Source organism: Pecten maximus, chromosome 8, assembly GCF_902652985.1.
Source record: "Pecten maximus chromosome 8, xPecMax1.1, whole genome shotgun sequence".
Taxonomy (NCBI): Eukaryota; Metazoa; Mollusca; class Bivalvia; order Pectinida; family Pectinidae; genus Pecten; species Pecten maximus.
Genome location: NC_047022.1, coordinates 1,802,780 through 1,829,924, shown reverse-complemented (window position 1 = coordinate 1,829,924; position 27,145 = coordinate 1,802,780). Strand labels below are relative to the sequence as shown.

Below are 27,145 nucleotides of genomic sequence, written 5' to 3'. Positions count from 1 at the left end.
GGGAATGCTCCATAGCTGAAAGGTTCTGCCTTCACCCACAGACAAACCGAATGCTCAGTCATGATGAACAGTACAGATCCGGCAGACTCAATCAATACATGGCGCAATGTCTTCAGATGGATGTACTGAAATGAACAAAAACACACAACCGCCATCCTTAAGTTACAAAGTCATTTTTTTTATCACAAAGCATATAGTCCTGTGATCAGGATCACTTTCAATTTCAGGACAAGAAGACATTTTTTCAAAACATAAATGAAATAAATGCCTAATAAATAACAGAGTTATTGCCCCTTACTACACTTCATTCTTTATTTAGTTAATCTCGGAATATATGTCTTTATCCAATCGGAGACTGACCCCCTGTCTCTAGAATATCAAAATTATAAACAAAATTGAGCTTTATGACTTTGGTCCCTAGGATTGTCTGATCCTAAGTTTCAAACTAGGGGCAGATAATCTAGTATTAGAATTTAGCTTGGCAATTCTAAACAAAACAACTTAGGGTCTGGTGGTCAGTCTAATAGGAGAACTGTGATAGGACATTATTTGGGGAAATTTTACGGTCAGTATCTTAAAAGCGTAATTATGCTTTCGTATTGAATTATGTATTAATTGTTTATTAATTTGGAGGCGAGAGAGCCGATTTACAGTGCATGACTGACATTACTCATGCCAGTGTCAGAAGAATAAACCAATGACCCCTTACTGACAGGTCAGGACATAGGTTATCTATAGGATGACCACCATTTGTGAGGGGGTCACGACCCTCAGACCAGGATTTTATTTATTTATTTAACGGGTTTTACGTCCCCTACTACGGCCTTGCGGCCTTTCAGCTGACAAGGTCAAGACCAGGAAGCTGAGGGCCTCATATATAGGACCCTGCAGAGCTATCTTGCACCTTTTTCACCGTCCTCCAATCAGATATTATTTACTAGCCCCAGAGCTGACCAATCATTGGCTTAGAAGTTATCTTGCTGATTCAGATATTATCTGTGTGCAGGTGTTCTTTTCCTGTTCTTCCTGACCCTCCCACCCTAACGTCTGACCTCTGACCTATGTGTGCTGTTAGAGCTTTTTCATTCAGACAGACCTCCAGAGAGGGTAAAATCCTACAACAACATTTAAAAACAAAACTTACTATGATGTACAGTATTGTGTTGATAACCTGAATAACATCTACGTAATCTACTGCTGAAATGATTTTGATTGATACAACTTCATACTTGCCAACTTTCCCGATTTAGTCTTAAAGTTGAACTTTAAGAAACAATGTTTTACATAAACACTAAATGTATCAAATATAATATCACACAGGGTTTCTGAAAATATATGTCCTTCTTTGAATATAGTTTATAAGCTCCCACCATGGACCTGTAATCCAGAGGAGAGCCTTCTCCAAAACACGTTGTTTCTGCATCGAGCCAGAAATGATTTACGTATAAGCACCTAGTGTAGCAAAACTTACGAAAATGTTTAAGGATGCATGCACCAATGTTCATTACAAAACACTAAGTTAGATCTGTTTCCATAGTATCAGAACTGTATTCGTTTTCATGAGGACCATAATATTATATTACATATATCTTTCTTGCTGTTATATATTTCATATTATATTTTGTAAACATATTGCTTTTTGCCTATTATGCATTATCATATAATAAATCGTGATTCACTATTGCCCAAACCTGTGCTTTAGTTTTCAATTGCATGCTAGCTAGAGACAACAATTTAAATGTTGTGGACAAATTTAATTTTAGAGCTGATCAAAACCCATGCAACATCTGAGGTCATATATCGACGGTATAACTGTAGAGAAAACTGGTGTATGATAGCTCACTAGCTGAGGTCATATATCGACGGTATAATTTAATATAAATTTTCACTACAATATTATGGGTGCATGTGTTATATATTTTTGGACAAATTGTCTGCAGTGAAACTCAAGTACCATCACACTGAGTATTTTAGTGCCATTGATGACGACATCAATAACAATGTAGAAAGTGATGATTCCTATGTTTATATAAAAGGCGCCCTCTGCAGTGTATGAAAGTATGAAAATTCCTTAGACAATTGGTCTACAGAAAATTGAAATCCCATAGCCTAAGTCATTTTTCCATAGACCAACTGTTTAAAGTAGCATAACTGCATCATGCAAAAGCTTGCATCATCCAGTTCATACTCACTCAAATGTTTGAAGCCAATAACGCACTATTCTCAGTAAAAACACCTCGATTGTAAGCTCTGATTTCATATGATCGTTTGTCAGAAAATATAGGAATGTTAATGTTGTTTGCATGAATTGAAATGTATGTCAGGACTCAAACTTTTCATAGCCAATCGGGCCAACACTTAGAAATTTTACATAGACCGACCAGGTTTTCTATAGCCTCTGGCCATCGGACCACCTTTACTTTCGAACACTGCCTCTGAGAGAAAATATGTAGGACATCTAAACTTTAGACTTTAGGCTTTAACCGTTTGAGCTTACCAAGCTGGCCAACAGCATATTCAACCTAATTCATTGAATCCAGTTCCAATACATTCCTTTCACTTTCAATATAGACTCGGAAGAGGCACATGATACTTGAATCGTACGTACACTATCATGTGGGTATTTAGCAATGGCCAGACTGCTGGCTGGGACTCCAGGTTATACCCCGACCACCATCCAGTCAAGTTCAGTCTGCTATATATCAACCATGTTAAGCAGGAGAAATAAAACCTATATAAATGTATCCAATTCAATCATTATAACATTATAATATATATGTACACATTATCAAAGTTATTGTCTCCTCTGTCTCACAGAATAATGGCAGTAATCTACAGTATACAATTGTTCACTCTGACCACCATGTCTAGTTTTATATTTAAAAGATAGTTATAAATACCTATATATATATTATTTCAGGTATTTATTACTATTTTTTAATATATAATAGTGATACTATACATGTCACTGTGCTCTGACAAAAACAATATCATATCAACATGATCAACCAATTAACTATAAAGGAAATATAGTTACAACATCCTGTGTATGACCACCGATTTAGGAGGGAGTGAAGTTTGAGGGAGTTGACATTTGGGGATATCATCACACAAGTTATTTATTCCAACCAGCAGATTATGACACGGCTACGATATATGACTGTAGACCTAACAGTTGGTATCGTTACTCGTGCCACGTGGCTCCTGTTGTCTTAATTGTCAGTCTTACCTTTCCCACGTGAATCTATATGTTTATTGTTATTCAACTGGCAGTCTCTCACCGACACAGCACAAGCAACAGCATGTATGTAAACAATGTATACTTTGAATGGTTAAAACCAGAGAGAACCGAATGGCTGTCTATTTTGACCAATCAAACATCGAGATAAAACAATCGTGGCGCATTTGTAATTTATTTCCCGTAGTATATATAACATGATTTTTGATTGGGCCACCTCATCATTGAGACAATGATGGCGACGAAAAGCATGATTGTTGCCGGTCTGGCAGTGGTTTTTGCGTTTTTCCAAACAATTAACGCTGACGGCGTTAAAGGATCGATTCAACTGAATTCAGGAGTCTTCGAGAAAGTAAGTAGATTCTTGTCAAGCTAATTTTAAGATGACAATGTCTTTGTAATGCATGTTTCGAGATCTGCTACATATAACTTCAGCTGTTAGTGTTACTGTATCATATGTTGACAAGTTGCGTTTTCGTGCGACATATGGTCCACATGAAATTATCAACATTTTTTTATAGGCCTATATTGCATCAATCACAATAATTAAGAAAATCACGGATATATATTATGTTCTTGAAAAAGATTATTTAAAAATATATTTAGATAATTTGATAATAGGAATGATAAATAAAAACAAAGAAAAAACATTGAAGCTACAGTGAAAAATTACATACAAAGAAAAATAATTTTACTGATAAAGTTTTTAAAAACATCTTGTTCCACTTTATATATACATAACATTAATGGCCCAGCAGTCATAGTATTAATTTTTGTTATATCTTCTTTAAATCAGTGAAATACTTAAAAAAAAAAAATCCCACTGCTTTTGTTGTACAATAAATTGTTAAGAAGACTGAGCATTGAATATTCATAATTTGCAATAATTTGATAGAAAATGAAATAACAATAATTATGTCAAATCTTACTGTATTGTTAGCTGCGATAACGTAGCTCTGGACGACGGTCGGACAATTTCTGACAGTTGGTGCCGGAGAGTAGTGTAGGCAGGGTAGAAATATTTGTTCAAACTATATTGTATGCATATAATACTGGGAAAAAATTACTTTTTTTAATCATTTGAGTTGATGCATAAAGACATAATCTATATCTATGGTGCAGATACTGAGGAAACACAGGGCTGTGTTGGTGAAATTTGATGAGACCTACCCTTATGGGGAAAAGCAGGATGCTTTCAAGGAAGTCGCTGCAGCAACTTTGTCACAAGATGACGTTCTGGTGGCAGAGGTCCAAGTCCAAGGTAGCTACAGCTTCCATTAGATTAAGTCATCGTTCAGTTGTTTGTACAGAAAGATCTTAATCCAGTGAAATACTCACAATTTTTCTCGTCTTCTAAGAAATTTTAACTGCATAGGCTTTCATCTTCCATAATGAAGCAAAATTTATCATATAACAATGAGGTTTTTTTCCAACACAATGCCCCACTTGATTTGCACTCTTCTTGGAAGAGAAGCCTTCTAAGAAGATTGCATTCCGTTATATGTAAATCGAGTAAACCGACACAAACATGTGCATGTATGTGTCATAAATCTTTATCTAGTGAAACACATACATGGTCGCCGCCATCTTGGAAGATAAATCTTCCAGCTTCGAGATGGAAGAGGTAGAAGATCTTCCAGAAGCAGAAGAGCTACAAATTGAGTGACCAAAAGTTATAATCTAGAAAGGGAAGAGTGCAAATCAAGTGGGGCTCAGAACATATAGATATAGGTGAACAGGGAGTCATTCTATGGAAACTTTTTAAGGTTCTGACAGGTGGTATCTACAAATGTTAGTATCATCAAATCTTTACACCTGGTTAGATTTTGATATTTGAGCATCTTTGTAACAAAGGAGATCTGAGTGAGGATAGATCTGAATATGAGAAGATAACTTTTACTTTCATTGAAAGCATCATGTAAGAAATACTAAGACCTTCTCTGATTAGTAAATGTTATAAACATAATTGATGTAATATATGGGTGTTATAAACATAATTGATGTAATATATAGGTGTTATAAACATAATTGATGTAATATATGGGTGTTATAAACATAATCGATGTAATATATGGGTGTTATAAACATAATCGATGTAATATATGGGTGTTATAAACATAATCGATGTAATATATGGGTGTTATAAACATAATTGATGTAATATATTGGTGTTATAAACACAATTGATGTAATATATGGGTGTTATAAACATAATCAATGTAATATATGGGTGTTATAAACATAATTGATGTAATATATGGGTGTTATAAACATAATCAATATAATATATGGGTGTTATTAACATAATCGATGTAATAATATATAAATATATGGGTGTTATAAACATAATTGATGTAATATATGGGTATCATAAACATAATTGATGTAATATATGGGTGTTATAAACATAATTGATGTAATATATGGGTGTTATTAACATAATTGATGTAATATATGGGTGTTATTAACATAATGTAATATATGGGTGTTATTAACATAATCGATGTAATATATGGGTGTTATAAACATAATCAATGTAATATATGGGTGTTATAAACATAATTGATGTAATATATGGGTATTATAAACATAATTGATGTTATATATGGGTGTTATAAACATAATTGATGTAATATATGGGTGTTATTAACATAATTGATGTAATATATGGGTGTTATTAACATAATGTAATATATGGGTGTTATTAACATAATCGATGTAATATATGGGTGTTATAAACATAATCAATATAATATATGGGTGTTATTAACATAATCGATGTAATAATATATAAATATATGGGTGTTATAAACATAATTGATGCAATATATGGGTGTTATTAACATAATCGATGTAATATATGGGTGTTATAATCATAATTGATGTAATATATGGGTGTTATAAACATAATTGATGTAATATATGGGTGTTATTAACATAATCGATGTAATATATGGGTGTTATAAACATAATTGATGTAATATATGGGTGTTATAAACATAATTGATGTAATATATGGGTGTTATTAACATAATCGATGTAATATATGGGTGTTATAAACATAATTGATGTTATATATGGGTGTTATTAACATAATCGATGTAATATATGGGTGTTATAAACATAATCGATGTAATATATGGGTGTTATAAACATAATCGATGTAATATATGGGTGTTATAAACATAATTGATGTAATATATGGGTGTTATAAACATAATTGATGTAATATATGGGTGTTATAAACACAATTGATGTAATATATGGGTGTTATAAACATAATCAATGTAATATATGGGTGTTATAAACATAATTGATGTAATATATGGGTGTTATAAACATAATTGATGTAATATATGGGTGTTATAAACATAATTGATGTAATATATGGGTGTTATTAACATAATCGATGTAATATATGGGTGTTATAAACATAATTGATGTAATATATGGGTGTTATAAACATAATTGATGTAATATATGGGTGTTATTAACATAATCGATGTAATATATGGGTGTTATAAACATAATCAATGTAATATATGGGTGTTATAAACATAATTGATGTAATATATGGGTGTTATAAACATAATCGATGTAATATATGGGTGTTATTAACATAATTGATGTAATATATGGGTGTTATTAACATAATCGATGTAATATATGGGTGTTATAAACATAATCAATGTAATATATGGGTGTTATAAACATAATTGATGTAATATATGGGTGTTATAAACATAATTGATGTAATATATACGGTATGGGTGTTGTAAGTTGTAACACTGATAACAATATTTCAATGAGATGAGTTATATAAAATCCACCCTTCTAAATAGCTGATGTTTGGTTTCAGATTAGACTATGTATTTGGTTACAGACTATGGTGAGAAAGAGAACACAGACTTGGCAGAAAGGTTTGGTGTGACTAAAGACGACATCCCTGTCTAAATATCTGATGTTTTGGTTTCAGACTATGGTGAGAAAGAGAACGCAGACTTGGCAGAAAGGTTCGGTGTGACTAAAGAAGACTTTCCCGTCTATTTCCTGTTTTTGTCTGGAGATGCAGAAAATCCCAAAAAATTTCTAGGCAACGCCAAAAATGCTGATGACGTAAAGAAATTCCTTATAAGGGAATCAGGTAGGACAGGAGTAGAAATCCAAATATATCAAAGCAATCTCAAAAATATATCCGATATATACAATGTATACAAAAAAATGATGTATTGAGGCTGTCCCCACTGGGAACTAGGGGGGGGGGGGGGGGGGGGGGGGGGGGGGGGGGGGGCTATAGTTTTGCCTTGTGTCCCTCCTTCCACACATTATCTTGTCCCGGCTTAATAACCTGCACTCCTTCATGCTTGTGGCTTGGGTTCACCAAGATGATGTGATTTGTTATGTGTCAAAAGTAGGTATCTTTGATCAAAATTTTAAAAAAGCTTGTCGGTGCTGTATCTTGTGGAACACTTGCTTATTACAAACTTATCATCTGGACACTCTTGGCATATACTTTCACATCCAATGGGGGCTGTAATTCCCTTAATTGTTTTGTTAATCAAGTAATTCAATAATCCTTTTCAACTAGTACATGTAATATGATGACTAATATAAAATGTTGTAGAGAAAACTGTCTCTAGAAGACTAATGAATGCTCCGGTATCCCAAAACCCAAACAATTTGGAGACAAGTACTCACGTTTAATGGCTTCACGTTCACATTGCGGGGTTCAGGATCAAAGAGACCACTCTCTGACACCCCGTGGGATTATATACTAGCTCACGTGCGGAATGAGTTCCAACCAAGGGAGATAACTCCCCCGATTTTCACTACACTATTCATAGCGCACCTGGTGTTGTATTGTGATTATGATATATGGATCTGTGTTGTTACAAATTCTCATTCTCCAGATGATTTTGTGTTTTAGGTCTTTGGCTTGGACTTCCTTCATGCTTGGAAGACTATGATAAAAGAGTAAAAGAATTCTTAAAGGCGAGCGGTGATAAACGTCCAGACATTTTAGCCAGTGTGGAGGAGGAGGCATCCAAAGAAACAGATGATTCAAAGAAAAGATCTGCGGACATTTATGTCAAAACCATGAAAAAGATTGTAGAAAAAGGGACAGATTTTGTTGATTCAGAAATTACAAGGGTAGAAAAATTGAAAGATGGAAAAGTTAGTGATAAAAAGAAAGAACAATTAAATGAACGACTGAATATTTTAACTTCATTCCAGTTACTTCAGAAGGATGAGCTGTAACACGTTTCTTTGTCTTCCTCTTTTCTTTGTATTTTTGCAAATTTGTCATACAAAAAGTGAAACGAGATTTTGATGTAAAATGGAACTTTTCATACTTTTTATTAATTTTATATAAGTGAAAGAGATTCTGTAAATGTTGGAGTGATTATAACACGTGGACTACATGTAGTTTAACTGTTGTCTCGTCTTCATTATCATTATATTCTGATTGAGGTCATCATGTATTTTCACCAAAAAGAAATCGATGATGACATTGATTCTGATGAATATTAAATTGTTTTCAGATGAGCTTTGACAAAGACATTTGCAGGTCCATCAAGATATATGCTTGAAATATTACATTTAAAAACTGACGAACCGGTTTGTCCCCAGAAACAAACAGGCCCTTGGTGTCGGGGCCAGAAGAAACTCCGGCTGTAATATAAACAGCAATATTGATTCTACAATGTATGATTTTATTTTGATATGAGATTTAAACGGCAATATACAAAGATGTATGGCAGTATTGACCTATGAAACCCAAAATTTTTGTGTTGATGTTTTTACTATAACATGCACTGGTGGAACAATGGCGTCGTTACTGAAGTCCATCTCATCTGGTGTATGCTACGTACATTGGTTGTAGTGAAAGGGCCTGGTATCCTGTAGGGTGTCCTCAGACAGCATGGGAATCGTGTTGTTGTTAGGGGTGCAGTCATGAGGCGACACTGCTATTACAACTAGAGAGAGCTGTGTATGGTTAGGATGCCAGGGTGAACCCACAAGAGCTTGGAGAAGGGGTAATGTGATGGTCAATTTAGGGGCCAAGTGGTTAAGGTGTCCCGACACTTTATCACTAGCCCTCCACCTTTGGGTCGCTAGTTCAAAACCAGCGTGGAGCAGTTGCCAGGTACTGACTGTAGGCCGGTGATTTTTCTTCGGGTACTCCGGCTTTCCTCCACCTCTAAACCTTGCACATCCTTAAATGACTCTGGCTATTAATAGGACGTTAAACAAAATAAACCAAACTAAACAGATGGTTGTAACCCAGGTGCATGTTTCATTACTAGTTTACATCAACGATTCCATAAAAACTAGTGCTCACCTCACACTAGCATTTCTAGCTTACCTGGCGTGGCGCCCATCTATCGACTTTTTCTAAAAATCCCCACTACCTAGTCATGTTGTTTGTTTTTTTACCAAACTTGGTCGGAAGAATTAAAGAAAACTAATTTTGTATAAACGATCGGACTTGGGGGTTTTACATGTAATTTTTTCCATACATATTTCACACAGAAACTTTTCACTCTAGTCTACATGGTTTTATTTTTTGCACAGTGTGCTTATTAGGTCGACTACTGTATGTCAAAGTTCTCTGTGTCTGGACTGGATAGCCTTTAGTTCTCCGTGTCTGGACTGGATAGCCTTTATTAGGTCGACTACTGTATATCAAAGTTCTCTGTGTCTGAACTGGATAGCCTTTATTAGGTCGACTACTGTATATCAAAGTTCTCAGTGTCTGGACTGGATAGCCTTTAGTTCTCCATGTCTGGACCGGATAGCCTTTAGTTCTCAGTGTCTGGACTGGATAGCCTTTATTAGGTTGACTACTGTATATCAAAGTTCTCAGTGTCTGGACTGGATAGCCTTTAGTTCTCCGTGTCTGGACTGGATAGCCTTTATTAGGTTGACTACTGTATATCAAAGTTCTCAGTGTCTTGACTGGATAGCCTTTATTAGGTCGACTACTGTATATCAAAGTTCTCTGTGTCTGGACTGGATAGCTTTTAGTTATCTGTGTCTGGACTGGATAGCCTTTAGTTCTCCGTGTCTGGACTGGATAGCCTTTATTTAGGTCGACTACTGTATATCAAAGTTCTCAGTGTCTGGACTGGATAGCCTTTAGTTATCTGTGTCTGGACTGGATAGCCTTTAGTTATCTGTGTCTGGACCGGATAGCCTTTAGTTCTCAGTGTCTGGACTGGATAGCCTTTATTTAGGTCGACTACTGTATATCAAAGTTCTCCGTGTCTGGACTGGATAGCCTTTAGTTCTCCGTGTCTGGACTGGATAGCCTTTATTTAGGTCGACTACTGTATATCAAAGTTCTCAGTGTCTGGACTGGATAGCCTTTAGTTCTCCGTGTCTGGACTGGATAGCCTTTAGTTCTCAGTGTCTGGACTGGATAGCCTTAATTTAGGTCGACTACTGTATATCAAAGTTCTCAGTGTCTGGACTGGATAGCCTTTAGTTCTCCGTGTCTGGACTGGATAGCCTTTATTTAGGTCGACTACTGTATATCAAAGTTCTCCGTGTCTGGACTGGATAGCCTTTAGTTCTCCGTGTCTGGACTGGATAGCCTTTATTTAGGTCGACTACTGTATATCAAAGTTCTCCGTGTCTGGACTGGATAGCCTTTAGTTCTCCGTGTCTGGACTGGATAGCCTTTAGTTCTCCGTGTCTGGACTGGATAGCCTTTAGTTCTCCATGTCTGAACCGGATAGCCTTTAGTTCTCCGTGTCTGGACTGGATAGCCTTTAGTTATCTGTGTCTGGACTGGATAGCCTTTAGTTATCTGTGTCTGGACCGGATAGCCTTTAGTTCTCAGTGTCTGGACTGGATAGCCTTTATTTAGGTCGACTACTGTATATCAAAGTTCTCCGTGTCTGGACTGGATAGCCTTTAGTTCTCCGTGTCTGGACTGGATAGCCTTTATTTAGGTCGACTACTGTATATCAAAGTTCTCCGTGTCTGGACTGGATAGCCTTTAGTTCTCCGTGTCTGGACTGGATAGCCTTTAGTTCTCCGTGTCTGGACTGGATAGCCTTTAGTTCTCCATGTCTGAACCGGATAGCCTTTAGTTCTCCGTGTCTGGACTGGATAGCCTTTAGTTCTCAGTGTCTGGACTGGATAACCACAGAGTAAATACCTAATGAAGTTTCAGAATTTATGAAATGTGATGTGAATGAATGCAAACAAAGTCTTGCTTTAGGTGCTGAAAGTTCAAAATCTTTAAATGAAGAACGGAACAGGTCTCCTTCACTATTACCAGCAGGTCGAAACAAAATCGACCAAAAATAATACTTTGTTTTACCTGGTTTTAGCCTTCTTTGAAAACACTTACTCTTTACCTGCATTTATTTGATAGCTCAGACCTGGTGCTTCACTACTAGATACATTGCTGACTTGAGATAATGTTTAATTTGAAACGAATTGTTGTTCAGTTTTATGACGTGTGTATTTTCATAATATGCTTTAAAAGGTTTATATTTAGAATACCGGTATGTCATTATTAGATAGTCATATTAAGAATGGGGATCAACATATTTAATCTGTTATGTGTGTGGATACATGGAGGGATAATGGCAGTCAACTAGTAACTATGCGTTGTCTGGTATACAACTAGTAACTATGGTTGTCTGGTATACAACTAGTAACTATGGTTGTCTGGTATACAACTAGTAACTATGGTTGTCTGGTATACAACTAGTAACTATGCATTGTCTGGTATTTAGCTAATAAAGCATTGGTAGGCCTTTTTTGGCCTCGTTAATCAACTATTTGTTAAATTGCATTGGTGTTTGGTTTAATAATATAACATTTGTGTGGGGTTTATTTATGAGGGAATTATAGTGATGTTTTTGTTTGTATATAAAATATTGAAGCTTTATATTAACAAAATGCATTGCTTATACAGCAGTAACCTAAAGTTTGAAATTTTAATCATTCAACACAATTTAGGGATATACATCTCGAGTTCTGTTATAGCAGAGCTCATTGCGAATGGAAAAAGAACTGAATCTCAAAATTGCTTGATAAAGCAATTACATTGGAAAGCTGAAGTAGTTTCTGTTTATTTTTATAAGGGATGTATATATTAAGAACATAATAATGTCCATGGGGTTACTTGATATGGATGTATATGTAGAACCTGGTACAAAAAAGCTAAACTGTCAAAATTCACTAGTCAAGTCTTCTACAAATCGTTATGGGTGCATTTCACGCCACTTGCGTGGCATGGACAGTATTGTGCTTGTTTCGTAATAAAAAAAAAATTATTATATCTTCATTTGATTTGTTGTCTGTTGCAGCGACATACACAGGTTCCTATCATTTTTGTTTGATTTTAGGGGTTTAAAGTCCATGCAATAGTCAGGGTCATATGAGGATGGGTGTCAAGGAGACACCAACAGTCGGGTCATATGTGAGTGAGGACAGGTGTCAAGGAGACACCAACAGTAAGGGTCATATGAGGATGGGTGTATCCGATATTATATTGTTATAAAGCTGGTGTTCCGATGTAAAAAGCTGGTGTTCCGATGTAAACAATAAAATACCCAGAGTGCCTGTATCACTCACCTGGATAATTCAATGATTGTGGCAAAACCCTCCCATCTAATCCATAAATTAAAAAATACTGTTTTTCCCATTTTAGGATCTGCCATTCTGTACAATACCTTGCAGTCATCTTTACTAGTAAAAAACATATAAATTTCTCGTACCAAAGATTAAAAGCAGATCAAGTTGAACAGTATTCAACAATGATACTGATCCTCTGGGTTTCTCCCATCTGGGCCCTCTAACCCAGATGGAGCCTGCATAACAAAATTTACACAAAATTAGTTCCACTTCACCAAAGAATGCTTCAGGCCAAACTTAAGACAAAATCCTTTCATTCTTACAGTGGTCTTTTTTTTCAGGAATTGTCTTAAATTTACCCAATTGGGATTTGACATTTATCTTTGGTAAGTTGGCTCCTTTTTTAATGCTGATCAACAATTAAAATATTCATCCATGAAAATATACAAAATTTAATCTTTCCTGTTGGCGTAATGGCCTTCACCTTTGACCTTTATCAATTTTTTTTTATCTAGGTATTGTATTTTTGTGAACTGAACATTTCATCTGAAGACCAAATTTCATGTAAAGGGGTCAATAAATGCTGAAGTTAACAACAGGGAACTAAATTTGTGGATGGATGGACAGTGATCGATTGCTAATGACATCCGTATCCAATATAGGGTCCTTATATTAATTCAAAATCCTATCATTCCTGTAAAGTAAAGATTTTAAAGAATAAGCTTTATTTCACACCCCACAGGAGTCCCAGACCCACGTATAAGAAATTAACCAAAGGATGGTTCCAACCAAATTTAGACAGGATTTTTGTAAAATTTGCAATATTCCTCTATTGGGCTATACACTTCAGACCCCTGGGTTGCTACCAAATCAAATACATGAACAAATGTACGAGGAATATCCATTGCTTAGTCCTATGACAGATGTTGATTTATAATAGCAATAAAGCCAAATTGCCCATTTTTGGCCTCCACCATTCATACAGTTTTGAATCGCCGTTGAACCAAGTTCAAATCAGTGGTTGTTTGAAGAAACTGTTGATGTAAAGATGCCTGGCTGGGGCAGACGGATGCCACAGAATGGCATAAGCTCACCTTGGTCATTCGGAGCCAAAAATGGCCAAACGAAAACATGCTTGAAAGAAAAGAGCAACAAATTCTGTCACGAAAAGAGAAAATCCCCATGACAAAGACAGTATCCCCCCAATCAAACTTTCTAAAACATTTGATCAAGATGTTGAAATGAAAATAAAGGTCAGGCCATGTACTGGGATCTTTCCCAGGATAGGTGCACAACATTTACCCAAACCAATGTTATGTACAAGTGTTGTAGCCTTGATTTCATCTTCATCAAATATAGCCTGTAGACGGGGCTATCCATACGAAATTTTTTTCTTCATCAAGCTGGATACTACAATGTAGCCTGTCCAATTAAGTCAATGAAATAAGGACTGGCAGAAGAATGTATCAATGTGTGAAATCTTTGTGATGCGTCGAGTTATTCATCGTCAGTAATGCCCGATCTTTGTGATGTGTCAAGACATTCATCGTCAGTAATGCCCGATCTTTGTGTTGTGTCAAGTCGTTCTTCGTCAGTAAGACCCGATCTTTGTGACGTGTCAAGTCATTCTTCATTAGTAATAACAGATCTTTGTGACATGTCAAGTCATTCTTCATTAGTAATAACAGATCTTTGCGATGTGTCAAGTCATTCATCGTCAGTAATGCCCGATCTTTGTGACGTGTCAAGACATTCATCGTCAGTAATGCCCGATCTTTGTGATGTGTCAAGTCATTCTTCATCAGTAATAACAGATCTTTGTGACGTGTCAAGTCAATCATCGTCAGTAAGACCCGATCTTTGTGACGTGTCAAGTCATTCATCAACAGTAATGCCAGATTTTTGTGACGTGTCTAGTCATTCATCAACAGTAATGCCAGATCTTAGCCATGTGTCAAGTCATTCATCGTCAGCAAGACCCGATCTTCGTGACGTGTCAAGTCATTCATCATCAGTAATAACAGATCTTTGTGACGTGTCAAGTCAATCATCGTCAGTAAGACCCGATCTTTGTGACGTGTCTAGTCATTCATCAACAGTAATGCCAGATCTTAGCCATGTGTCAAGTCATTCATCGTCAGTAATGCCCGATCTTTGTGACGTGTCAAGACATTCATCGTCAGTAATGCCCGATCTTTGTGACGTGTCAAGACATTCATCGTCAGTAATGTCCGATCTTTGTGATGTGTCAAGTCGTTCGTCAGTAATGCCCAATCTTTGTGATGTGTCAAGTCATTCTTCATCAGTAATAACAGATCTTTGCGACGTTTCAAGTCATTCTTCGTCAGTAATAACAGATCTTTGCGACCTGTCAAGTCATTCATCAACAGTAATAACAGATCTTTGCGACGTGTCAAGTCATTCATCAACAGTAATAACAGATATTAGCGATGTGTAAAGTAATTTTTCATCTGTAATGCCCGATCTTTGTGACGTGTAAAGTAATTCTTCATCAGTAAGACCCGATCTTTGTGACGTGTCAAGTCATTCTTCGTCAGTAATAACAGATCTTAGCGATGTGTCAAGTCATTTTTCATCTGTAATGCCCGATCTTTGTGATTCATTCATCGTCAGTAATAACAGATCTTTGTGACGTGTCAAGTCATTCATCATCAGTAATAAAAAATCTTTGTGATGTGTCAAGTCATTCTTCGTCAGTAAGACCCGATCTTTGTGACATGTCAAGTCATTCTTCGTCAGTAATAACAGATCTTTGCGACGTTTCAAGTCATTCTTCGTCAGTAATAACAGATCTTTGCGACCTGTCAAGTCATTCATCAACAGTAATAACAGATCTTTGCGACGTGTCAAGTCATTCATCAACAGTAATAACAGATATTAGCGATGTGTAAAGTAATTTTTCATCTGTAATGCCCGATCTTTGTGACGTGTAAAGTAATTCTTCATCAGTAAGACCCGATCTTTGTGACGTGTCAAGTCATTCTTCGTCAGTAATAACAGATCTTAGCGATGTGTCAAGTCATTTTTCATCTGTAATGCCCGATCTTTGTGATTCATTCATCGTCAGTAATAACAGATCTTTGTGACGTGTCAAGTCATTCATCATCAGTAATAAAAAATCTTTGTGATGTGTCAAGTCATTCTTCGTCAGTAAGACCCGATCTTTGTGACATGTCAAGTCATTCTTCGTCAGTAATAACAGATCTTTGCGACGTGTCAAGTCATTCATCAACAGTAATGCCAGATCTTTGTGACGTGTAAAGTAATTCTTCATCAGTAATAACAGATCTTTGTGACGTGTCAAGTCATTCATCAACAGTAATGCCAGATCTTTGTGATGTGTAAAGTAATTCTTCATCAGTAAGACCCGATCTTTGTGACGTGTCAAGTCATTCTTCGTCAGTAATAACAGATCTTAGCGATGTGTCAAGTCATTTTTCATCTGTAATGCCCGATCTTTGTGACGTGTCAATTCATTCATCATCAGTAATGCCCGATCTTTGTGACGTGTCAAGTCATTCATCGTCAGTAATGCCTGACCTTTGTGACGTGTCAAGTCGTTCATCATCAGTAATGCCCAATCTTTGTGATGTGTCGAGTCATTCATCGTCAGTAATGCCCGATCTTTGTGATGTGTCGAGTCATTCTTCATCTGTAATGTGTAGCCATTGATTCCACCACATCATCTGTAATGTGTAGCCATTGATTCCACCACATCATCTTTCTCAATAGAAAGAAGCCACAGTGAAGTGTTTTTACTAGACTTCTTCTTTTTTCTTTTAAATGAATTCCACATATAAAACACAAATAGGATACTGGGCTTTTTTTGCTTTTATTAAGACCTCATTTTGGAGGGAAATAAAAAAAGTTAGTCAAAGAGACCGAAGCCCATGTCATCATCCGACTCCTCGGATTCTTCTTTCTTTTCTTCCTTTTTCTCTGAAAATACAAAAATTAAAGAGAAATTTTAAAAGATATATAAATACAAACTAATCATTCAATAGGATCTACAATATTCATGTGAAAAATATAGGCATTGTTTTCATGGAAACAACTATCAAGGTGACTGAATGAATCTAAAAATACTTTCTATTGTTTTCATTGTCATCATCATTACTAAGGAGATATCTATTGTTTTGTGCCAACTCAATATTATCGTACCTACCGATTTACTACATTCAAAAAATCCATTTTTCACGTACCTACCGATTAACAGCATCTAAAAATTCCATTTTTCACATAATATTACAGTTAAAAGTCGATTTTCTCGATAACAATGAGCGAAATGACAGTTGTACCCACAAATGTAGAAGTTCTTGGTGATAAGTTCTCATGTAGAGCCTGTGTGTTCATTAAACTACCAATGTAATGGGTACCGGACCATCAGACAGTAGTTTTCATCTTGATTTCTAGAAAACAGGTGTCTAAACCAAAGCTTTGGTGTGTTAAACATGACCACTGTTTTAATCACTAATTTGGGTGTCATTTAAAATTGATACCAACCTTCCTTCTTCTCCTCAGCAGCAGGGGCAGCTCCACCTCCGGCGGCAGCTCCACCACCAGATGGTACTGAAGCAAGCTTTGCAGTTCCTGAAGCACGAGAACAATAATGGAACACTCTTAGAATACATTATATTATCATAACAGCAACTAAACAAAACATGCTCAAAAATTTCCAATACAAGAGGCCTAGAGGGCATGCATCAATCACCTGGATATTTCGATAATTATTGCAAAATAAGTTAATTTCAAATATTTTTCTACTTTATAAACCATAGTAAAGTTTACTAAAGTTTACCTCCAACTCCAGGGGAAAATACAAGACACTAGGATCATGGAAAACTGAATATTGGATAAATTATTTCACGATACTGAAAAAGTTGCCAATACTACTATTATGGACTGACAACTGCAAAAGGTAACTAGAATAGGTCACTTCAGATTTCGTCAAAATTGAAAAAAAAGTGACAAAGAAGAATCCAAAAATAAGAGTTTTATCACTATACTTCACACTACCATTAGAGGGCGAGTTCACCAGTTAGAATCTACATATTGCAATATACCAACATTCAAAAAAAAAATTGAAATATCTAAAGGTCAAATAGACATAGCATACATCAGGTTTTGCATTATAGTAAACATTGAAATTATCATTATTATGAAACATGTTGGACTCCTGAGGGTAAAAGCAGCCCTCAAATCAAATATTAGTACCATATACAATTGCTGATGCCTTTCAATACTTGCACCAAAAACTGAACATTAGATAATTGATATTAAAACTTAACATTAGATAATTGATATAAAAACTTAACATTAGATAATTGATATAAAAACTAAGTCCAAAGTCTTTAAAAAAGAACAGACTCTAGTACAATTATAACGGAGTTTACACACTTGCACCAAAAACACAACATTTAGAAACCAATGCTGATGCCAAAGTGCCATTATAAGCTCCCCTTTAATCATAAATAATTGCTATAAAAAATCTGTTTTTCAGGTTTTCTTTTCTTCCAACCAAAAATAAACACAAATAGATCTAACAAAGACATATTTTTACCTGCAGTGATGAGCTCTTCAATGTTCTTTCCCTTCAGCTCAGATATAATTTTTTTGATCTTGTCGGCCTCAGCCTCAATGCCAACAGACCCAATGATCTTCTCAAGGTCTGCTGCGGAGGGGTTTGCATTTCCTCCAAGACTTGCAAGCAAATAGGCTGCTACGTAACGCATGCTGAAAGTATATACCATCCATAAATTCAAAGTCTAAAATATACTTCAGATGGCTGAAACTGTACAAAAAGAGCATCAATGTGGATTTAAGCCATAAATAAGTGGTGGATTTTTTGTAAAATTCTTTAAATACATTTCTATATATATATAGCAATCCTGATCAATGTATTGTACAAATCAACCAAACCCACCAAAATTGCCAGTGGTTAACATGACAGCACAGTTTTGTTTCAACTTCTTATAGAATTTATTTCTTACACTGCTGCAAGAAGTTCCGAGTGTACAGTCCTGAACTGGAGGAACATTTCATAATACAATAGCGAGGAGGATGACCATGTACCACATGTAGTCCATAAATTCCCTTCTTATGATTAGTTAAATTGTTTTCATTCATAAAACATTTCTCTTCAAGTTCGACAGAATCATACAAATTTTTACTCTCTGAAAGTGTGTATTTGAAATATCGACCACAAAAATTCCCCAACAGATAGATATCTGCAGGGATTTGCTGCACATTTTTTGGCAACTATTGATATTAAACCAAGACTTCAATGTTTGTTATTTCTGTAAATAGCTGATGATTAACGTTTAAAATCACAATATGAACCTATCAAGTCTTATATATTGGACTGATAAAAGGAAAGAAACATGAAAACTGGGCGTGTTCCGTAACTTGTCATAAAACATCCCAATTACAATCACAGTTTATGTTTATTTCTTAGCCAAAATATTAAACCGTGAATAAATTGTTTTAAAAAAATCTATACACTATCAATATGGTTATCATTCTCCACACTTTTCCCTACAATCAGATGACATATAATCATGACATATTAAGCAAAAATAGTGTAATATTCATCTGTGTGGCTTTGTAAAAATGACAGGGTTCACCCTGGACCCAAAAATCATGGGCCACTTTGATAAGATTTCAAAAATTATATGGGCCAAAACATAGAAAATTGAAGATTGTGTTTTGCGAGTTTTGGTGGATCATTTTGGAAAATATGGGGCAAAATCCCTGCAATTGAGGTATAGTATTGTTACTAAAAATAGCCAAAATTACTCTAAAGTTAACTTTAAAAAACAAATCATCCAAGTTGCATTATAAGTCACACATGAAACACCATACAAATACAAAAATAAAAATAATTTGCACGTTATAAGTACCAAACCTCCCAAAATTGATGCAATACATTTTGTACTTCAGGTAGCACATTAAGTTTCCAGGTAGACAATATATTTTAGTAAAATATTATCGACCTTGTCGTTAATTGAATCTTCATTAAGAAATATATTTCTAAATTTACTGTTTAATCCATTTTGACTATTTTTAGCAACAAATTCATACTCGGACTGGCGTATAATACGTGAATTCGAGCATTATACGCAAGGTGGACTGAATTATCATTTCTAACGAACCTCTGTGGCCAAAAGGAAATGTAACATTAGTGCAGCCATCGCCTGACCATAGGTACTCGTATTTAGTAATTTATATCCGGAGTTAAAATCTAATATCGATATGAACTGCTACGCACAACTGAAGTGCACATGGTCTGACCACGTGGTTGTGACGAATGGTATCAGAAACGGTTCAAACTGTTTTAATACAATTTTATCTGGCCAAAATTTAATTTCTTATCGATGGTATGAACTACAAAGAATTGCTTAGCCATGGTAAGATATAATTCTGATCTTTACTTAATCTTACATTTAAGTCTGTTTGACACGAAACGTAGGACCAACCACAATCAATGTTCAACGATGTCGAAAGGAAGCTACTGCGAGGAATTCTGGGAAATACTGGATTCGTAAACAGATTCGAAATTTCTATATATTGACTGAAACCTTAACTTCTTCGTATTTTATGGGTAAAAATAAAATAAAATAACTTTAATATAAGTGAATCAAATCTAGTTATAAATTTGCATGTATGTAGTTAAAGGTCATGGTCGTTACTGTAAATTCGATGACGCTCATATTAATGCACTTATATTTACCTTGCATTCAAACGCTCAAATGATTAAGACGCTTACTTTGTTAAAATGGCTGACAGACTCACACAGCTGCAAGATGCTGTGAATCAGGTTTGTTGTCAATATTTTGTATATAGTTACCAACGTAAGTGCTGAACTTTTCGTTACAAATAGGTTCAAAATGGGGAAACGATGGTCCATATATACATAAGCCTGGTGCTTTTCGCTATAAATCTAAACAAGAAATGATAACTGTATGATCATGGTGTATGGATCAAAACTGAAGTAGAAGTACAGTAGGCCCATTAGAATACAAAAGTATGACAGGAAGGAGTAATGAAAAATACCCTGTCTGCTCTGGGGATCGACATCTCGCTCTCAAGCCGAACATCCTACAACTAGGTTAAAGGAAAATTTCAGCTTTCCTGACAGTAATTAATGTGGTCTTTACTCTTCACTTTTACACTAGCTGACAATATCAAGACATTTTAAGATGAAGATAATCCAATAGCATATAATGATGGACGCAGGCTGAAAGCCTTTATACCCATATCATGTGCACATAGGTATAATAATACAAAACATAATCATAAATGTAAATACTTTGGTGCAGTTGGCTTGATGTAAGAATTTGAATTGTTAATTCATTTAGATAAAACGCTTATTTATAATTATTTTCCCAGTGTTCATCTAAAATGATTTTGAATTTAAATACAGAATCTGCATTAACGCCACTGTCTGGTAAACTATTCGGGGAGTCTATTATTCCTTGGCTAAAGAAATGTTTACGAATATCTAGCTGACACTGTGCACATGGTTTAAATATTTTTTTTGAATGACCCCGGGTTCTCATCAAATTCATTAATTGTCCATCTGAAAAAAGTTCTGACTTACATTATTAACTATTTTGAATACGTTTATCATATCTCCTCTATCCCTTCGATATTAGAGTGATGGGAGATTTAATTTCTCCAAAAGTTCCGGGTATGAAAAGTCTTTAAAACCTAGAATGATCTTGGTTGCTCTCCTCTGTACTTTTTACACAATAGTTCAATATCCTTGGCTTTATACGGACTCCAAACACTTGCGGAATATTCCAAATGTCACAATGGTGGTACTTATAACTTAAAAAGTAATTTAAAAATGGATATGCATCCAAGTACACAAAAGACCTCCTTATAAGTCTGACTATATATATAAGGTTGTTTGCCTAATTAACTATATTAACTGTATATGTTTACGGAAGTTCAAGTCTTCATCTACGGTTACACCAATATCTTTCTCAGACGTAATATTTTCCAGTTTTATGTTTTTTTCCTTCAGTTTCTGACATAAAGTATTCTCTTTTTTTCGGTGGATTTAATTGATAGCACTTTACACTTGTTTGGATGGAATTTCAAAAACCATTTATTTGACCAACTTTGTAGGATTTCCAAGTCATTTTAAAGTACATTAACATCTTCACTGTTGGTAATCTGTCTGTATAATTTTGTGTCATCAGCAAAAATTGGGGATGGAGACAAAGTTATTTCCGGAAGATCATTTATATAAATAACAAATAGGGTAGGACCAAGTACACTTCCTTAGGGGATGCCACTAATTACAGGATAGGTCTTTGACATCTCGCCATTTGCTATTACTTGTTGACATCTGTTACTCAAGAAATCTTTAATCTATTCAACTATTTTTATGCTGATTCCATATCTTTTAGAAGATGCTGGTAAGGCACTTTATCAAAGGCCTTCATAAAATCCATATATATAACATCAAGCTCCACTGTTGTCGATTACTTTTGTCCATTTAAGTACCATTAGTAATTGGAGTTTCTTTTGCTGAAGTGATTTCCTGGCAGTAGAAGTTAAAATTTAAGACAAGGTGAACACTGTTACCGATTGGGCTGTTGTAGTGAATCTGTCTGATCATTTCCTCTTCATTTGTTATTAAAAGATCTAAAATGCTTGGATCATTTCCTTTTCTGTATCGTGTGAAGTTTAAAATATGCTGGTAAAGGTGGTTGTCCCTTTAAGCATTCTATAAAGTTTTCACTTTCCTGATCATTACTCCCAATCTGTTTTCGGTAAATTAAGTCTCCCATTATAAGCATGTGACTATATTCTTGTGGACGAGATCTTATTTATTAGCTTTTGTAATATAACTCCTCAGAGTTTTCCTCGGTTGTTTTGGAGCTTCTGTATACACATCCCACAAGCAGGCAGTTGTTTCGATATTAATAGAATCTATCATTGGTCTGTTCAGTGGACAGGGATATCTCAACCCGAGTCAGTAAGAGTTCGGCCAGTCAGCACGAGACTTGCCGAGTACTGGTCAGCCAAACTCTTACACGAGGGTTGAGATCTATCCCTGTTCGCTGAACAGACCTGTGATTGATAATTTTTCTCACATAACTTGCAACCAAACATAAGTTTTTATGAAAGTTTTTCATTGCGCCATCTTCATCATCAATGCTCTTTGGAATGTGCGTCAAAATTTATGACGTCATCATTTACGTCTTGGTTACTCAACGTAAAATGATGACCGTTCGTTATTGTGAGCAGTGTCATATAGCGTGTGCCGGCTGTATTTACCCCCCTTTGTAAAATTGATTTATCTTTTCCCTAGCGACCGCCGGACTGTAACCCTATGAAGTATGGGAGAAAGTTTTATCTTAGACCATATAATTTCTTTAAATTTATTTCCCATGTCTACCTCTGTAAATATAATGACAGTAATTCTATCATATATTTATAATTTCAGACCTTAAGAGCCTAATCATTGAACTTTATATTTGTATCTCACAGCTTGCTGATCAATTCTGTAACAGCGTAGGAATTCTTCAGCAGTGTTCGCCACCTAGTACATTTGCTGGTTTTGAGAAACAACTTGGAAAGTCACCAACTGATACACAAGAAGGTAATATATAGCATAAAAACGCTTTTTATTTTGCCTCTCATTCTTGGAATTCTGTATGGTTTTGGAAATGACAATAAATAGTTAAATGGTTACTCTTATGACTTTGATAACTGAGGTTTGTATACACATCTTGTCGTTTCCAGATTACGCTGCCATTTTTGCCAAACTTATTGCCAGAACCGCTAAAGACATAGATGTCCTGATTGAGTCGCTGCCTATTGAGGACTCGTCTCTGGAACTACAGGTACTCATAAACACAAGGACTTGGCACAATTATATTCAATCTATTTAAAATCTAGATAGTCATTCTCACTACGGTACATAAACATCTAACAACATCCCAGTAGGGGTCACATCGGGGTGACCTTTTGGATTAGCCAATCAAATGACTACTTCCAGAATCTTGGAAGTGAATTTTATATGTCCGAATTAGCGTGACTAGAGTACATAGCTTGCATAATCTGTCAATTTGTTTCAAGTCGTTTCGTCCCAGAAAGCATATAGATACATGTATATACAGGCTGTTACGAAATGGTTTGCTTCGATAACATCGACAAATTGACAATTCGCCCTGAAAGTGAAATACATCGACAAATTGACAATTCGCCCTGAAAGTGAAATACGCATTTCTCAAAGGTCATCAGAATGTGACCCCGTATGGGATGTTGATCATGAATTATATTAAAAAATAAAACAAGAAATATCTTTAAAAAAGATAAACGTCATTGTTATAATGTAAAACTGCTGGTGAAATAAATTAATGAACAAATGCGTTTCAGGACGGATAACAAAATCATAACAGTTTGAATCATTTTTGGTGATGATAGGACTGCATTTGAATCAGGAATATAATTTTATTAATGTGTCATTTGAAAATATACACCCACTTATTCAGCTTGCATTCAATCTTAACTTTGTTTCGTTTTTAACTGCATATCTGCATTTTGCATTTACCGCTACATTGACCAATCACGTACTTCATCTTGACCAGTAACGCCACCTGTCGCATCATATCCGGGGCCAAAAGAATATTATACGGCTATGCCGAAAAACCTTTGATAATAAAGGGTATCTTAACCTACCAGGGATCAACACTAACACTAGCCCGACAGCCCTGGGCTGTCTGGAATCTAGTCCGGCTTCTAGATTGTCCAAACTAGCAGCCCTCTGATATTTTTAGCCAAATAATAATGTCCAGCTTAAGTTTTCTGCGTTTACTTAAATATTTTCATTTTCAAAACTTTTTATACAAAAACTCTTTGGTGTAAAATCTAATATCTAGTAGAATGAACTAGACCACATGAAACTGTATCAAGAATTCAATTCTTTCCTCAAAGTTGGGATTAGGGGCTGTAGGGACATGCCCCCAAAATCAACCAGGAAGGGCTTCACCATTGGCAGTCCACTGTATCTGCCCCTCCAATGCTGGGCACCAAGATCCCTCTGGGATCTCTTGGTTTTTTTTATTCAGAAAAAAAAATAAGGAAAAATTAAAGAAACAAGACACCAGGTTAAAGATAGGTTTGGAATTTCATTTCTGTAATATAATTATGCTAAGTTTGAATTGGGGTCATGACCAAGTCTGATTTCTTATCAGAAACATATTTTCTATTAACATTACTTTGTTGAACTTTCAGGTTGCAACTTTAAAGTTATTAGAAGCGGAAAATCAAGACACAGCCAAAAATTTGGAAGATATAGTGAGTAAAGGAGAAGGACTTTTGGAGCAAATACAAAGTGCACTTAGAGACATCGCCCAGTGTCAGCTACAGTGTCAGGCCATGGAGTCCAACTCCTGATGTCACTGAAAATGTCAGCTCAACACAAGTGTCAGTTAAAAAACCTAAACTGTTGGAAATCATCTGACATCACTAGACATCTCAGTGTCGGATAAAATGTCATCTTGACACCTCATCGTCAGATAAAATGTCAACTTGACACCTCATCGTCAGATAAAATGTCAACTTGACACCTCATCGTCAGATAAAATGTCAACTCGCCACATCATCGTCAGATAAAATGTCATCTCGACACATCATCGTCAGATAAAATGTCAACTCGACACATCATCGTCAGATAAAATGTCAACTTGACACATCATCGTCAGATAAGATGTCATCTTGACACATCATCGTCAGATAAAATGTCATCTTGACACCTCATCGTCAGATAAGATGTCAACTCGACACATCATCGTCCGATAAAATGTCAACTCGACACATCAGCGTCAGATAAAATGTCATCTGGACACATCATCGTCAGATAAAATGTCATCTTGACACCTCATCGTCAGATAAAATGTCAACTTGACACCTCATCGTCAAATAAAATGTCAACTCGACACCTCATCGTCAGATAAAATGTCATCTTGACACCTCATCGTCTGATAAAATGTCAACTCGACACCTCATCGTCTGATAAAATGTCAACTCGACACCTCAACGTCTGATAAAATGTCAACTTGCCACATCATCGTCAGATAAAATGTCAGCAGATATCTCAGTGTCAGAAACTATCTGAATTCCTTGGCATTTGGTGTCAGTTATAATGTCAGCCAATATCTTGGTGTCAAAGAAAATGTCAACTTGACACCTCCACATCAGTTACAATGTCAACATGAAATACTGCCGTATCAAACTGTTGAGCCAGAGTTTAGCCAAAACAGACAGTTGATAGAAAACTGTTAATAAATGGTGTGTCAGTGTTTAGATACTTCAGGGAGATCAGGGGTGGAATTACAACAGGCGGGAACCTGAATCCACGGGCCCTGTTAACATTGTACTGGTCCAAAACATCGATCAAGTGCTCAAGGTTACATACGTATATGTCAGTAGAAAATTAATTCTATGTAACTTAAATGTTAAATGTTAAGAGTGCTGTAACTTTCCATCTTGTGATTAATTTACAAAGTGTACCTAGTATTCATTAAATGTTTGTAGAAACTTCTTTATTTGGAACTTTTTTATTTATATAATTTGTCAAATTAGACTGGAGTATCATGACATTGCGTTGGAACTTGGACAGCGGCCAGCATAAACTTTTATTTGTCTTGAGATCTGTCAAATTGCTGTAAAACTGGTATTCGATGACAGAATGCACAATTATCTACTACAGATGTTGAAAGTAGAATACTTCAAGAAATAAAAGCACCTCATGGAAAAAGGAATTAAAGTGTCGTAGATGTTTGAAAATTAGCACCCGAGGTAGGCAAGGTAGTAGCTTTCTCCCTTATGTAAGGATACATAGTGTTATGTGTGACTCATCTCATTTTTGGGGTCCCGATGGCCAAGTGGTTAAGGTATCCCACCACTTTATCATTAGGGTTCCACCTCTGGGCTGCGAGTTCGAAACCTATGTGGGGCATGCAGACCAAATATAGACCAACTCCTTTCTTCCTACAGAAGAATTTGCTATATTTCTACTATTGGACCCCCTCAGGCCCCTGGGAGGTAGGCTCAAGTCATTTACTCCACTACTTCGGGATGCCGCTAGCTAAACAACGCATCAAGAGCTTAGTTCTAAAAATCTGTCTATATGTCTCTGATATCACATATCACGTGATATATACGTCTGATATCACGTGATCTCTATGTCTGATATCACGTGATCTCTATGTCTGATATCACGTGATATATAAGTCTGATATCACGTGATATATACGTCTCTGATATCAC

General features: G+C 35.7%; 4 protein-coding genes across 4 annotated transcripts in view; 2 read left to right on the top strand and 2 right to left on the bottom strand.

The window, feature by feature from the left end:
* Positions 1–3,332, bottom strand: part of LOC117332778 (TBCC domain-containing protein 1-like) — a gene marked incomplete in the record, with an annotated part of 26,734 nt that extends 23,402 nt beyond the window's left edge. The window contains 2 exon segments of the mRNA XM_033891810.1: positions 4–125; positions 3,230–3,332. Coding sequence (XP_033747701.1) covers positions 4–62 — 59 coding nt within the window.
* A 94-nt stretch (positions 3,333–3,426) lies between these two features.
* Positions 3,427–9,641, top strand: LOC117332780 (endoplasmic reticulum resident protein 29-like). Its single transcript, XM_033891811.1, has 4 exons — positions 3,427–3,590; positions 4,361–4,499; positions 7,215–7,382; positions 8,166–9,641. The coding sequence occupies exons 1-4, from the start codon at positions 3,471–3,473 to the stop codon at positions 8,495–8,497; spliced, it is 759 nt and encodes a 252-aa protein (XP_033747702.1). The 5' UTR covers positions 3,427–3,470; the 3' UTR covers positions 8,498–9,641.
* A 7,030-nt stretch (positions 9,642–16,671) lies between these two features.
* LOC117332777 (60S acidic ribosomal protein P2-like) lies at positions 16,672–20,423 on the bottom strand. The gene is made up of 4 exons (XM_033891809.1): positions 20,297–20,423; positions 18,417–18,589; positions 17,360–17,446; positions 16,672–16,795 (listed from the first exon to the last, which is right to left on the bottom strand). The coding sequence occupies exons 2-4, from the start codon at positions 18,586–18,588 to the stop codon at positions 16,725–16,727; spliced, it is 330 nt and encodes a 109-aa protein (XP_033747700.1). The 5' UTR covers position 18,589; positions 20,297–20,423; the 3' UTR covers positions 16,672–16,724.
* Positions 20,424–20,555: 132 nt separating this feature from the next.
* On the top strand, positions 20,556–26,417 carry LOC117332776 (mediator of RNA polymerase II transcription subunit 21-like). The gene is made up of 4 exons (XM_033891808.1): positions 20,556–20,672; positions 23,360–23,471; positions 23,615–23,715; positions 25,109–26,417. Exons 1-4 carry the CDS (start codon positions 20,631–20,633, stop codon positions 25,268–25,270), a joined length of 417 nt encoding a protein of 138 aa, XP_033747699.1. The 5' UTR covers positions 20,556–20,630; the 3' UTR covers positions 25,271–26,417.
* Positions 26,418–27,145: the final 728 nt, after the last annotated feature.